A 15,096-nucleotide genomic window follows, 5' to 3' on the forward strand; every position below is an offset into this window, starting at 1 on the left:
TCTTTCCAAATGCATTTATATCTTATTCCTCAGAATCTTCTCAAGTAATTTACTTACACAGAAGTTTGGCTTGGTGGGCTATTGTTCCCAGGTTTTTCTTTGCAGCTCTTCTTAAATAAGGGCACAACATTCACTACCCTCCAGTTTTCCAGCACTTCACCCATGGCTAATGATGATGCAAAAATACTTGGGATTATCCCCAATATAGAGGGATTGTCTTATGAGTAAAGCTAAAACAGGTTGAGACTCATGGAATTTAGAAGAATTTGAAGTGATCTCATTGAAACATATGGATTCTTAACAGGGTAAATGCTGAGAGGATGTTTAGGCTGTTTGGGAGAGTCTAGGAGCCGAGGGCACAGTCTCAGAATGAAGGCACACCAGTTTAAAACTGAGGTGAGGAGGAATTTATTTTCCAAGGGTGAGTGTCTTTGGAACTCCTTGCTCAAGAGAGCTGTGGGGGTAGAGTCCTTGTGTAAACTTAAGACTGAGGTAGATTCTTGATCAGTGGGAGAATCAAACGGAAGAGTTACAGGGAAAGGGCAGAAAAGGAACTTGAGATCATTCATGATCCTATTAACTGGCAGAGCAGTCTACTACTATTCCTATTTCTTAAGGTTTAGTTGTATTATTCACTTGTTTAAATTGGAGTGGAAATCATCGAGTTGTAAGGTGTTCGTGCTCATTGCTTTTATGCTGCTTATGTTAACCTAGGTGCATCTGTTCCTGATTGAATATTATTTTCTTTGGAATGTCTGGCATGTTGACTTCTCTCTACTCCAATACTGACCAGGCAATTGCATCGCATGTGTGCCATTTCCTTATTTTCAACGACAGGAGCACCACGCTACTCCTGGCCACGCTCTTTTTCTTCCCTAAAATAACCAAAACAATTTCTGATGATTTTGTTATCCCTCATAAATTGATCTTAATCCTTGCATTTTTAGTTTATTCTATTTTGTCATCCTTCCTGCTTTTTGTATCTTTCCCAGTTAACGGATCAGTGCTACGATAAGCATTTATGTTTACTTTGTCATGTCGTTCCATGTTTTCTGTTGAGTTACCTATTACTGGCAAGTAGAATTCTTTCTCCTTTAGGGATGAACTGATTCTCTGACACGTCAAATTCCCATTTGAAATGTCACTTTTTGTTTACTCGGTCTCTGTGCTCCTACTTGTTTCTCTCTCTCTCTCTGCAGTCAAGAAGACAGAAGCCAGGAAACGAAAGACTGGGAATAAGATGGCCGGTGATGCGAGTGGGTGCATGCAAAACGAGACACCAGAAATGGTGGTAGAGTCACTTCATGTCATACGCACTGACTTCAGCACAGATGCACTTCAGAAAGCTGTCCGCTTCAACATGAACAACTCCTTTCTTGTCACCGGGGGCGTGGATGGCTTCATTAGGATTTGGGAGGTACAAAAAAAAACAAAATCCCAGTAAAGCCTCAAATTAGATATTTCTAATCAACCTGTTCAGAGAGATTACCACAGTTGGAGCAGTTGGGACTTGAACCTGGGCCTCTGGTCCAGAGGTAGGGACACAGCCACTGCGCCACAAAATCTCTAAAGCTTCAGGGTCGTATCCTAGGCCCAACCATCTTCAGCTGCTTCAATAATGACCTTTCCTCCATCAAAATGTCAGAGTAATAGGAGTATTTGCTGCTGATTGTGCAATGTTCAGCACCATTTCCAACTCCTCAGATACTGAAGCAATGTATGTCCATACCTAGCAATACCTGGACTGTGTCCAGTCTTGGGCTAATAAGTGACAAGTAATATTTGAGCCATACACCTAACAGATAATGACCATCTCCAATAAGAGCTAACTTAACCAGCATCCTTTGACATTCAATGCTTATTATTGGTGGATCCCCTACAGTCAATGGGGGGGTGGGGGTTTATCATTGACCGGGAACTCTGGCTGCAAGAGCAGTTCAGAGATAATAAGTCCTGCAATGATTAACTCAACCTCCTATCTCCCCACTACCTGCCCACTGTCTACAAGGCACATATCATCAGTGTGATTGAAATATTCCTGACTTGCTTGGATGGGTGCAGCTCGAACAACAGTCAAGAGGCTTGAAACCATCCAGGTCAAAGCAGCCTGCTTGATTGGCACCACATCCATAAACATCCACTCTTCTCATCATCGATGCGCAGTAGTGACAAGATATACTGCAGCAATCCACCAAGAATCGTGTAGGACACAGTCCAAACCAAGGACCGCTTCCTTCAATAAGGGCAAGGGCAGCAGATACATAGGAAGGCCACCACCTGCAAGTTCCTCTCCAAGCCACTCATCATCCTGATTAGAAAATATTTAGCTGTTCTTTCACTATCACTGGGTCAAAAGCATGTAACTTCCTTTGTGATAGTGGATCCCCTGGATTGCAACGTTTCAAAAGATAGCCCACCACCAGCTTCTCACAGAAAGTAGAGATGATGAAAGCAGATCAGTCCCCCGGCCCCAATGGCTTTCATCCTCAGACCCTTAAAGAGGGACCTACAGAGATAGTGGATGCACTGGTTGTATTTTTCCAAAAATCTGTGGATTCTGGAGTAGTACAGGAGGGTTGCAGACCTGCCAATTCAAAAAGGGAGGGAGACAAAAAAGACTGGTAACTAGAGATCAATTAGACTAGCACCTATTGTTGGTAAAAGGTTGGAATCAACTATTAAGGATGTAGTAGCAGCAGATTTGGAAAATCATAATCTAATGAACCAGAGTCAACATGGCTTCACGAAAGTGAAACTGTGTCTGACTAATTTATTAGAGTTTTTGAGGAAATTTCAACCACAGTGGATTGAGGAGAAACAGTAGATGTGTTGTATTTGGACTTCCAGAAGATGTTCGACAAGATACTTCACAAAATGTTAAGTCATACGAAGCTGCATTTGTGGCATTAGTATGGCATGGGTACAGAATTGACTAATGGGTTGGACACAACAAGAGGGGAATACGGGTTATTTTCCATGTTGAGAACCTGTAGCTAGTGGGATTGAACAGGGATCAGTGTTAGGACTGCAGTTATTTACAATATATATTAATGATTTGGAGGAAGGATGCAAATGTTCAGTAGGAAGATTTGCAGATGTCACAAAATTAGGTGGAGAGGCAAGTTATAAAAGGAATTCTAGATAATTTGCAGAGAGCTGTTGATGGATTAAGGGAATGACGAATAGAGTATAATGTGGGAAATTGTTCACTTTGGAAGGAAGAACAGAATATTATTTAAATGGAGAAAAAGTGCAGTGCAAGGAACTTCGGAGTACTTGTGCACAAAACACAAAGTTAGCACACGGGAAGATTAATGGAATGTTGTGCTAACTTTCAAGAAGGTTATTTCAAGAAGGGTGGAGTATAAAAGTAAACAAGTCTCACTACAGCTATACAATGATGTGGAGGTGCCGGTGTTGGACTGGGGTGTACAAAGTTAAAAATCACACAACATCAGTTTATAGTTCAACAGGTTTATTTGGAAGCACTAGCTTTCGGAGCGCTGCTCCTTCATCAGGTGATTGTGGAGTATAAGATCATAAGACTTAGAATTTATAGCAAAAGATTACAGTGTCATGCAACTGAAATGATATATTGAACAAACCTGGATTGTTATTAAGTCCATCATCTTTTAGAATGGGATGCATCTTTCAGTTCATTAATATGTAAATCCCAGAACTACTTTTAAGTCACCTTCTCGAGATAATTTAAGGTTTTATAACAAAAGGTGCCATCTCAGCTCAGGCAGTGCATTAAAGGTGTGAGGTTAGTCTGTCTGTATCCCAAACTAGAGTCAGACCAGTTCTATTTACAAAGTGGAATTTACAAAGTATTATATGTATTGACTGCCTGCAGATTGTGCATTTTTGAGCAAAATAGAATGTATTTGCAAATATAATTCTGTAAATACAAATTCACCCCATAGACTTGTGTGTGCATGTGTATGAGAAGAGAGTGTGCGTATGAGTGTGAGCGCATGTAAGTGTGTGTGTATGTTTGTGTCTGTGAAAGCTTGGTAAAGTGTGTATGTGGGTGTGATAGAGTATAAGCCTGTGAGAGGGTGAGAGAACGGGGGCTGTATGTGAGAGAGTGTGTGTATGAGAGAGGGTCTACATGAGTGTGTGAGAGAGAGTGAATAGTGTCATGGGGTCACCAGTGTGAACGTTGCTTTGCCAGTCTTAAAGGTACTTGGGGTTGAAGGACTCTAAACTACGTTTCTATTCAGGGTATTCTTTCACACTGGGGCAGCAGAACACATGCCCTTGTGATTCCCCTTCACTGAGGGGAGAGAAACATTTGATCCCTTATGCATTGAGTGTGCAGGTTTGATCTGAGCAAAGGCTAAACAGGTTGGGACTCTGCTAAGTTGAGTAAAGAAGAATGACAGATGATCTAATTGAAACATTTGGGTTCTTAAAGATAATTGCTGAGAGTATTTCTATTCTTAGGAGAATATAGGATGATAGTCTCAGAATAAAGAGGCATCAATTTAAGACTGAAATGAGGAGGAATTTCTTCTGAGGATTGTGGATCTTTGGAACTCCTTATCACAGAGAGCTGAGCGGGCAATCCTTGTGTATATTTAAGGCTGAGCGATTCTTGATCATTAGGGGACAAGTGTTATGGGAAAACACAGGAAAGTGGATGTGAGGAATGTTGAATCAGCCATGATCGTATTAAAGAACAGAGCAGTCTTGAGCCATACAGCTGACTCTTGTTCCTATATTTTATGGTCTGTGGTCTTTTAACCAATAAACTCTGGCCTAACCAGTAATAACTTCATCCCACAAAAGTGTAAAAAGCAGTGGTTGTCACTTTTATTTTTCTTTTATAAAATGAAAGAGATCGAACTGAGACTGTTGATGCAATGCGTCATTTGGAACTTTGCCCCAATTTTGGGGCTGCCTCTGCCATCTTTCTTTCCAGCCCCTCCTATCTTTGATGAAACCCTTCACTCACCCAGTCAGTATTCTACACATAGGTTAATGGGCAACCCTGGAGACCACTGTTACCATGGAACAAAGATCAACATATTGGTGTTGATTGTACCTGGAGATGAGAGTCAAAGAGATTATATTGAAATATGAATGTAATTAATAGGGATAACATCAAATATGAATTTAAGCAATGGATATTTTTCCAACTGCAGTTCCCAAATATGAAGAAACGTTTTGATTTCCGAGCTCATGATGGAGAAGTTGAAGATGTGGACATCAGTCCTGACAACAAGGTTTGATTTACAATAACTTCTCAGCATATATCTATGTATTGTTGGGAGTATTGATGCTAGTGGAATGTTATTCAATTAGTGAACATTGATTCGACAGTCTTAAAGGTACTTGGAGTTGAAGGATTCTAAACTATGTTTCTGTTCAAAGTATTCTTTCACACTGAGGCAGCAGATCACTTGCCCTTGTGATGCCCCTGCACTGAGGGAAGAGAAGCATTTGCTCCCTCATGCACTGGGTGTGCAGGCTTGATCTGTTATTATATTCATCTTCATGAATTGACGACAGACAGTTTAATTAGTAGATGTAATCAGCAAAGTGGGAATATAAAATAAAGCCACCGAATGTTAATAAAAACAGCATTAATGGTTTTTAACCATTTATTACAAGAAAAACATTGACTAAAAGTGTTGTGGACTCTTTAAAGACAGACATACACATACCGTCAATGCTACTATATCAGGAAAAAAAACAGCTTGACAGCTACTTTTCATCAAAGTACAGTTTAAGAAAAAATTGTGAAAGATATGTGGACAGCACGAAAAATTAAACTCAGAATTAGTTAATGTACGGTGATGGAGAAACTGGGAGATTTATGACAGTGAAATCCCTATAATCCACTGGTTTCCTGCACTAGGGACTGGGGAATGAAGAGATGCTGCAGTGTGATTTGGGAAAGTTGAGTGAATGGGCAAATGCATCATAGATGGAGTGTAATATGGATAAATAAGAGGTTTCCCCTTTGGTAGCAAAAACAGGAAGACAGATGATCGTCTGTGGAAGTGCAAGAAGGCCTGGGTGTCTTTGTATGCCAATCACTGAAAGTAAGAACGCAGGTAGTGAAGAAAGCAAATATTAAGTTGGCCTTTGCTGCTAGAGGATTGAATTAAAGTACAAGAGCGGGATGTCTTGCTGCAATCATACAGTGCCTTGGTGAGGTCACATATGGAGTAGTGTAAGGAGTTTTGGTCTCCTTATCTGAGGAAAGATTTAGATTTAGTTTTTAGATTTAGATTACATTGAAGTACAAAAGCGCAGGAGTACAGTGAAATGTTTTCAATGTCACCACACATGGTGCTATCTTAGGTAAAAGTACTTAGGTAAGACAAGGTAGAAGAAATAAGGAACAAAGTTACAAGTTAAACATTATAGTCCTTCTTAGTATTAAGTGAATAAATAAATAAAACTAAAAGTTCTTCATTTCAGGCTTTCTTACGTGCTTAGCCATGTTAAGACCATTCTTCCTACAAGGGCTTGATCTGCGCTACTTTGGCACGGTTTCCACAGGCTGACTCAATCTCCCTCGCTCTTGTCATGGCTGTAGATGTTGGAAGAACCTCCATCAATATCTTGGGCTTGCTCCTGGGATCTCAGACCAGATGTTCTGGCTATCGAGGGAGTGCAGCAAGGGTTAACAGATTAATTCTTGGGATGGCTATATTGACATATGAAGAGAGACTGGATTGGTTAGGATTATATTTGTTGCTTAGAATACTGGGGAGGGAATATCATAGAAAGCATTAAAATTCTAACGGCTAGATACATTAACCGAAGGACCAATGTTTCCATTGACTAGGAAGTCCAGAACCAGGGTTCACAATCTTAAGGATACAGGGTAGGCCATTTAAGACTGAGATGAGTAAAAATTGCTTCACCCAGAAAATGGTGTGCTGTGGAATTCATTGTCACAATGTAGCTGAGGCCAAAATATTGAATGTTTCCAAGAAGGAGTTAGATATAGCTCTTGGGGTTAAATTGATCAAAGTATAAGGGAGAAAGTAGAAACAGGGTATTGAGTTGGATGATCAGGCATGATCATATTGAATGGAAAAGCAGACTGAAGAGCCTATTCCTCCACCTTCTTTCTATGTTTCGACCCAAAGTAATTAAAACACGTCTAAGGTGATTCACTTTGGAAGGAGTAATAAGAATACAGAGTACTGGGCTAATGGTAAGATTCTTGGTAGTATGGATGAGCAGAGAAATCTCAGTGTCCATGTACACAGATCCCCGAAAGTTACCACTTGATAGGGTTGTTAAAAAGGTGTACGGTGTGTTAGCTTTCATTGGTAGAGGGATTGAGTTTCGGAGCCATGAGGTCATGTTGCAGTGTACAAAACTCTGGTGCGGCCGCACTCGCAGTATTGCATACAGTTCTGGTTGCTGCATTATAGGAAAGATGTGGAAACATTGGAAAGGGTGCAGAGGAGATTTACCAGGATGTTGCCTGGTATGAAGGGAAGGTCTTATGAGGAAAGGCTGAGGGACTTGAGGCTGTTTTCATTAGAAGAAGGTTAAGAGGTGACTTAATATAGACATACAAGACGATCAGAAGATTAGATAGGGTGGACTATGAGAGCCTTTTTCCTCGGATGGTGATGGCTAGCACGAGGGGCATAGCTTTAAATTGAGGGGTGATAGATATAGGACAGATGTCAGGGATAGGTTCTTTGCTTAGAGAGTAGTAAGGAGATGGAATGTCCTGCCTGCAACAGTAGTAGACTCACCAACTTTAAGAGCATTTAAATGGTCATTGGATAAATTTATGGATGACAATGGAATAGTGTAGGTTAGATGGGCTTCAGATTGGTTTCACAGTTTGATGCAACATCGAGGGCCGAAGGGCCTGTACTGCGCTGTAATGTTTTCTGTAATCACATAACTGTAACAGTGCAGATAGAAGCCATTCAGCTCATCGTTTCTACACCAGCTCTGTTACCTAATGTCAGTCTCCTACCTTTTTCCCTATTATTCCTACACACTAATTCTCTCAGAATAATCATCCAGTACCCTCTTAAATGCCTCATTGAACCTGTCTCCACCTCATTCCCAGGCAGTGATTTCCACACCCTGACTACTTGCTGTGTGGAGAATTTTTTTTTCTTCTATTACCCTTGCTTTAAATCTATGCCTTTTCATTGCTTTTTCTTTTGAGTAGGAGCAGCTTCTCCCTTCTCCAGAGAACTCATTTTGAAAGTGTATGTCAAAACTCACCTCTGCCACCTTCTTGAGGTCCAGACTTATCACAACTGAAATTTCTCATTCCAGGCACCAATTTTGTAAATCACTTTACAAATTTCAATGTACTTACATCTTTATCATGTGGTGTCCACAAACGTACACTGTACTCCAACTGAGGTCTTTTCTCCAAGTTCAACAAGACCTTCCTGCTTGTGCTCTATGCCCTAATTAGTAAAGCTGAGAACACTATGCTTTATTAACTGTTCTGCCCTCCTGTCCTGCCACCTTCAATGATCTGCACAAATAGGGAAGGAAAGTTTTGATATTTTAGCCATGCTCTTCCAAAACACACACTTCAGGAATATTTGTCAGTGTCACTTCTTATTCATGAAATAGTGAGAAAGTGTAGCACAAACTGTATATACATTAGTCTAATATCAGTTGTGTGAAAGTTACTAGAATCTGTGAGGGACAACATTGCTAAACATGTGGACAATGAGATGTTTAGAGAGTACTGTTTTCTGAAGATTGAGACATATTTACCAAAACTAATTCCCCACTGAAACACTCAAGTGTTCAAGATAAGATGCCTATACAGTTATTATAAATGAATTGTATAGAAGGCATTCAACAACAAACTCTCTCCAAAAATAAGAATGCATGGGATTAGAGACAAACCAGTTGTCTTGAAAAGGGAAAAAATTCACTGTTCTGAAGAAGGATCACTGGACTGGAAATATTAATTTGCTTTCTGTCCACAGATGCTGCCAGACCTGCTGAGTCTTCCAAGCAATTTCTGTTTTTGTGTCTTGAAAAAGGAATTTGTTATGGAATAAGAGATAGAAAAGGAGATAATAGATGTATACTAAAGTTTGCAAATGGTGTTCACCAGAAATTTGTTCTTGAGTGTTTACTAAAGTTCTGTTTGATGAAAGATGTTCAGGGGAGGATGGAACGAGTTCAGAGAGGTGATAGCCTAGAGATATTATCACTAGACTGTTAATCCACAGACTCAGGCTTGAATTCCACTGCAGCAGATTGTTAAATTTGAATCCAATTTTAAAAATTCTGTAATAAAGAGGCCAATGATGGCTGTTGTGGATTGTTGGAAAAGCCTACCTGGGGTTCACTAAGGTCCTTTAGGGAAGGAATTCTGCCAAACTTAATTGGTCTGGTTAATATGACTACAGACCCTTTTAACTCCCTTTTTTCTTTAACTCCTCCCATTTCCTCCATTTCAAAGAGGTGGCCATGGGTACCCAGATGGGCCCCAGCTATGCCTGCCTCTTTGTTGGCTATATCGAACAGTTCCTCTTCAGTACCCCAACTCTTCCACCATTACATTGATGACTGCATTGATGCAGCGTCCTGCATCCAGGCTGAACTGGAGCAGTTCATGGACTTAGCCCACAGCTTACACGCCGCCCTCAAATTAACTTGGTCTTTCTCAGACACCTCCCTCCCCTCTCTTGACCTCACCATTTCCATCTTCGGTGACAGTCTCCAGATGGACGTTTACTCTAAACCCACAGACTCCCATTACTACCTTGACTACACCTCCATCCACCCCATGTCCTGCAAGAACTCTATCCCATTCTCCCAATTCCTCTGCCTCCACTGCATCTGCTCGGACGAGGAGATATTCCATTCGTGAGTATCCAAATGTCCATATATTTCAAACAGTGTGCTTTTCCTCCCTCTGTCATCCAGATAGCTCTCCGCCGCACCACTTCCATTCTCTGTTCCAGTGCTCTAAACCCCCCCCCAGGAACGCAGTAAAGACAGAGTCCACTCGTCCTCACCTACCATCCCACCAATCTCCACATCCAACGCATCATCCTTAAACATTTTTGCCAACTCCAACTAGACCTCACCACCAAGAACATCTTCCCCTCCACACACCTCTCTGCCTCCACAAGGACCATTCCCTTTGACAGTCCTTGGTTTGTGCACTCTATATTATGCACAGATATTTCAGAATCCATGTACAGAAATGTCAAAAACTCAGTCATCAATTAAAAGTAATATCAGAAAGAACAAAGGAATGGTGAACTTTATCTTAATTAAATGGCAGAATACCAAAGAGCGAAATTGTTTAACCCAATCTAAGCTCTGACAGGGGAAACGACCCTTTACCTCAACAAATGGCCACCCTCAGCCTTTGCAGCCCAGTTGAGAGTCTCAGCAACAATCATTTCTGGAAGGGCCGTACGGAGGCCAACGCAGCTGAGGGACATGAAGAATGGGTCGAGCACAATGGCTACCTGATCCAATTACTGCTTACATTTGGCAATCGGGCACCTTTCAGCAGTTCAGTGAAGACGCCAATCCCTGGGTATCAGACAGCGAAGCCAAAATTAAAATGGAACTTAATGGCCAAGGCTTGGAAAGAACTGAAAATGTGTTGCTGGAAAAGCGCAACAGGTCAGGCAGCTTCCAAGGAGCAGGAGAATCGACGTTTCGGGCATAAGCCCTTCTTCAGGCTTATGCCCGAAACGTCGATTCTCCTGTTCCTTGGATGCTGCCTGACCTGCTGTGCTTTTCCAGCAACACATTTTCAGCTCTGATCTCCAGCATCTGCAGTCCTCACTTTCTCCTCGAAGGCTTGGTAAGAACCAAGTATGAATCCAACATGTACTGGGCACAATCCCAAGATAATTTAAGGAGACTCCATCTACAAGAGCCATCCAGGACCTGTCAGCAGTTGCAAGATTCAAGAGCTTGACATTGATCATGGTGAAGCGGCCTAGAGTCATGACCAAAACCAGTGGTATGAGGATTCACTGGAATGTCTCACGAATGAGTTAAAGCCAGCTGAACAAAGTGTTTGAGATTCTGTGGACACTCTAGCTATGTCCGATATCACAGGCACCAAACTCTTGAGCATCAAAATTAATGAATATTTATCATTTTAGAAAACAAATTTATGTATTAATTGTAAGAATTATGGTCACTTAATTACAAATATATCAGAGGAAACGTTTCTAAACTTTAGTAATTATGTAATTGAACTGAATTCAGATTGGTTCCACATGTTAGCGTAATATCGAGAGCTGAATGGCCTGTACTGCGCTGTAATGTTCTATGTTCTAATTGTGTTCAGGTCCCTGCATTTCAGGAAAAATGTAAAAACAGAAAATGCTGGAAGCATCTGTGGAGTGAGAAACAGATTTCTGTCAGGAAGGTTAAATTGGCTATTTCATGGAAACAGTACTGATTCTTTCTCCAGAGGATCTCTTTTTTTATTAAAATATTAATTAACACTGCTTCACTGCAAAGTATTAGATCCAGAATAACGTTGTGCCTGATCGAGTCCATGCACACATTCCAAGGGAACTATCATGAAAACATTCTACAAACCAAGTTTAGCTTTTTTACATGGAAAAACATGGGTTGATAAGGAAGAGTCAGCATAGATTTTTAAAGGGTCAATCGTATTTCACAAACTTGGAGGTTTATGCAATGGGTTTTACATGGATTTGATACAGTGCCTCACATCAGACTTGTGTAGAAAATTGGAGGTCATGGTATAAGAGGACCAGTGGCCACATGGAATCAAAATTTGCTGAGTGATAGAAAACACAGCAGTCTTGGTCAATGGATACTTTTCAGGCCGGAGGAAGACTTTTTTAGCAGTTTGTGATCACAGTTACCTAAAACTGGTGGCTGACGATTTGTAAGTAATTTTCTGATAATTTGAGTTTAATAATCAGTTTAGCTATGATGCAGTGTTTAATCAGATAAAATATACAACGTGACAATTGGAAATAGTTCACTAACATCAGAGAACAAAGAGGTTGTCATAGCAGACGATTTTGGTCTCATTAAAATGATGGGGGCAGCATCCTACTCTCTAGCCAAGGTGTTTGGGAACTCTTCTTTCGGTCTTCTTTCTCTCCTTCTGATCTGTTTGCTATCTGTCTGATAATGACTGCTTGATGAAGTCTGGGCACTCTCCAAACAGCTGCCTCTCAGGTCTGTTTGATGCGAACTGCTCTGTGAGAAAATGCCCCTCTGCCCCAGGCGGTTATTGCTATTGTATTTCTCTGGGTAGGTAACTTAATCCGTGTCAATTAGTTGTCTGAACTCTTTTGGCTAATGGCCATAGAACAGCTACTCATGATGTCAGATAATCGTCATCCCATTGCCTGCCCTAATCTGACCGTGGGCTTACCGTTCTCTGGATGTAAGTTAGCTTGCTGAGCTAGAAGGTTCGTTTTCAGACATTTCATCACCATGCTAGGTAATATCATCAATGAGCCTCTGGTGAAACACTGGTGGTATGGCCTGCTTTTTATTTATATGTTTAGGTTTCCTTGGGTTGGTGATATCATTTCCTGTGGTGATGTAATTTCCTGTTCTGTTTCTCAGGGGTGGTAAATGGGATCCAAGTCAATGTGTTTGTTGATACAGTTCCAGTTGGAATGCCATGCTTCTAAGAATTCTCGTGCGTGTCTCTAGCTTGTTCGAGGATGGATGTGTTGTCCCAGTCAAAGTGGTGTCCTTCCTCATCTGTATGTAGAGATACTAATGAGAATGGGTCATGTTGTTTTGTGGCTAATTGATGTTCATCTTATCAAGGTGGCTAGTTTTCTGCCTAATTGTCCAAAGTAGTGTTTGTTACAATTCTTGCAAGGTATTTTGTAAATGACATTAGTTTTGCTTGTTGTCTGTATAGGGTCTTTCAAGCTGCTGTTTTAGTGTGTTGGTGAGTTTGTGGGTTACCATGATACCAAGAGGTCTAAGTAGTCTGGCAGTCATTTCAGAGATGTCTTTGATGTAGGGGAGAGTGACTAGGGTTTCTGGATGTGTTTTGTCTGCTTGTTTGGTTTGTTGCTGAGAAATCGATGGACTGTGTTCATTGGGTACACCTTTGTTTTGAATACACGGTGTAGGTGATTTTCTTCTGCTCTTCATAGTCCCTCTGTGCTGCAGTGTGTGGTGGCTCGTTGAAATAATGTTCTGATGCAGCTTTGTTTGTGGGTGCTAGTTTGAATTTCCCCATTGGCTATTCGCTCTACTGCGACATCTAGGAATGACAGTTTGTTGTTGTTTTCCTCCTCTTTAGTGAATTTTATGCCAGTAAGGGTATTATTGATGGTCTTGAAGGTTTCCTCTCATTTGTTTCGTTTAGTGATGACAAAGGCATCATCCACGTATGTTTTAAAAAATTCTCAAGGTCAGGTTCGTAGGAGAGTAGTCTGACACAGAACAAACGACCAAGAGGCGAGTCTGCTAGAATATGGGCATTTTATTCCCCGCAGCGTCACCACAACCAACGGGTCTGGCTTATACTCACTCTACATGTTACCGGAACTGGGAGCCGTCAGTTCTCGTAGAGCGGTTGCCAACAACACACGCTCGGCGGTTAAACGTAACCCCGGAGCAGACTCACCGAACTGGAGACTTTTCCAGCTGATATACTCTTTTCCAGATATAAACATTCATGTGAACAGCAGAGCAAGGCTAAAAAACACATTCCATTCTGGTTACATACAGATAAGAAGATTCACACGGGGAGGTGTGTAATAAGATTCACACGGGACTAAGCAACACCTCCATTCCGGTTAGATTCACACATGTATTGGGACATAATTTTTAACCGTTTCACCACAACGTAGCGGACCCAAAGTTTGGGTTGGATGGTTGGCAGAGCTGTTTGTTCGAGTCTCTGCATTACTGATTCTGCTAAGAACCCTGATATCGGAGATCCCATAGGTGTTCCGTTGGTTTGTCTGTAGGTTTTGTTGTTGAAGGTGAAGTGGGTGGTGAGCATAGGTCTACTAAATTGACGATACTGTCCTTGTTGATGAGGTTGACGGTTTTGGGGTATGTGTCTTTGGTTCTTCTAATAGTGTAGTCAGTGTTTCCTTGGCCAGATTGATGTTGATGGATGTGAACAGGGCTGTTACGTCAAAGCAGACCATTATTTCAACCTCTTCTATCTTGGTGTCTTAATTCTTCAGGAATTCTTGGGTGGAGTGGTGTGAGTCTACTAAGTGTTTTAGTCTTTGGTGTAACTCCTTGGCCAGTCTGTTAGTTAGTGTTCCAGGTAGTGAGACTATGGGTCTGAGGGGGATTCCTGGTTTGAGAGTTTTGGGTAATCCGTAAAAGCGTGGTGTGTTGGATCCATCTGGTTTCATTTTTTGGAAGTTGATCTTATTTATTTCTCCAGATTTCTGAAGCTTTTTGAGTATGGCTGTGGTTCAGTTCTCTAGTTGTGGGGTCGGGTCTGTCACCACCTGTTTGTAAGTGTTGGTATCTGCAAGCAGTGTGTTCACTTTCTCAATGTAGTCTCTTTGATTTAAAATGATTGTCAAGTGTCCTTTGTCTGCAGATAGGATCACAATATTTTTTATCTTTCTTGAGTCCTTCCAGCGTTTTCCTTTCTTGTGTATTGAGTGCTTTTCCTTACTTTTTCCTGCTTAATGTTGGTAGAATTGTCTGTCTGATGGTTTGCTGTTTCTTCTGTGAGCTTGTTGCCTTTCAGTGTTGTTTCTAATGCTGCTAATAAATCTTTCTCGTCTGCATCCTGTAAGTAATTTAATCCTCTTACTAATACGGCTTTTCAGTGTTTGTTAAGGGTTGGTCAAATTCTTTGAAGAGGTGACAAGTAGGTTAGACCAGGGAAACCCAGTGGATGTGGTCTATCTAGACTTCCAAAAGGCCTTTGATAAGGTGCCACATGGGAGGCTGCTGAGCAAGGTGAGGGCCCATGGTGTTTGAGGTGAGCTACTGGTATTGATTGAGGATTGACTGTCTGACAGAAGGCAGAGAGTTGGGATAAAAGGTTCTTTTTCGGAATGGCAGCCGGTGACAAGCGGTGTCCCGCGGGGTTCAGTGTTGGGGCCGCAGCTGTTCACGTTATATATTAATGATCTGGATTAAGAGACTGGGGGCATTCTA

At 41.3% G+C, this 15,096-nt stretch overlaps 1 protein-coding gene across 1 annotated transcript in view; it reads left to right on the forward strand.

Moving 5' to 3' along the window:
* preb (prolactin regulatory element binding) overlaps positions 1 to 15,096 on the forward strand; it is a 61,226-nt gene that overhangs the window by 3,187 nt on the left and 42,943 nt on the right. The window contains exons 2-3 of the mRNA XM_043695210.1: positions 1,200 to 1,417; positions 5,151 to 5,231. Of these exons, the coding sequence (XP_043551145.1) occupies positions 1,200 to 1,417; positions 5,151 to 5,231 (299 nt within the window). The remainder of the gene's footprint in view (positions 1 to 1,199; positions 1,418 to 5,150; positions 5,232 to 15,096) is intronic.

The sequence above is a fragment of the Chiloscyllium plagiosum genome, chromosome 9 (genome assembly GCF_004010195.1).
Source record: "Chiloscyllium plagiosum isolate BGI_BamShark_2017 chromosome 9, ASM401019v2, whole genome shotgun sequence".
Classification (NCBI taxonomy): Eukaryota; Metazoa; Chordata; class Chondrichthyes; order Orectolobiformes; family Hemiscylliidae; genus Chiloscyllium; species Chiloscyllium plagiosum.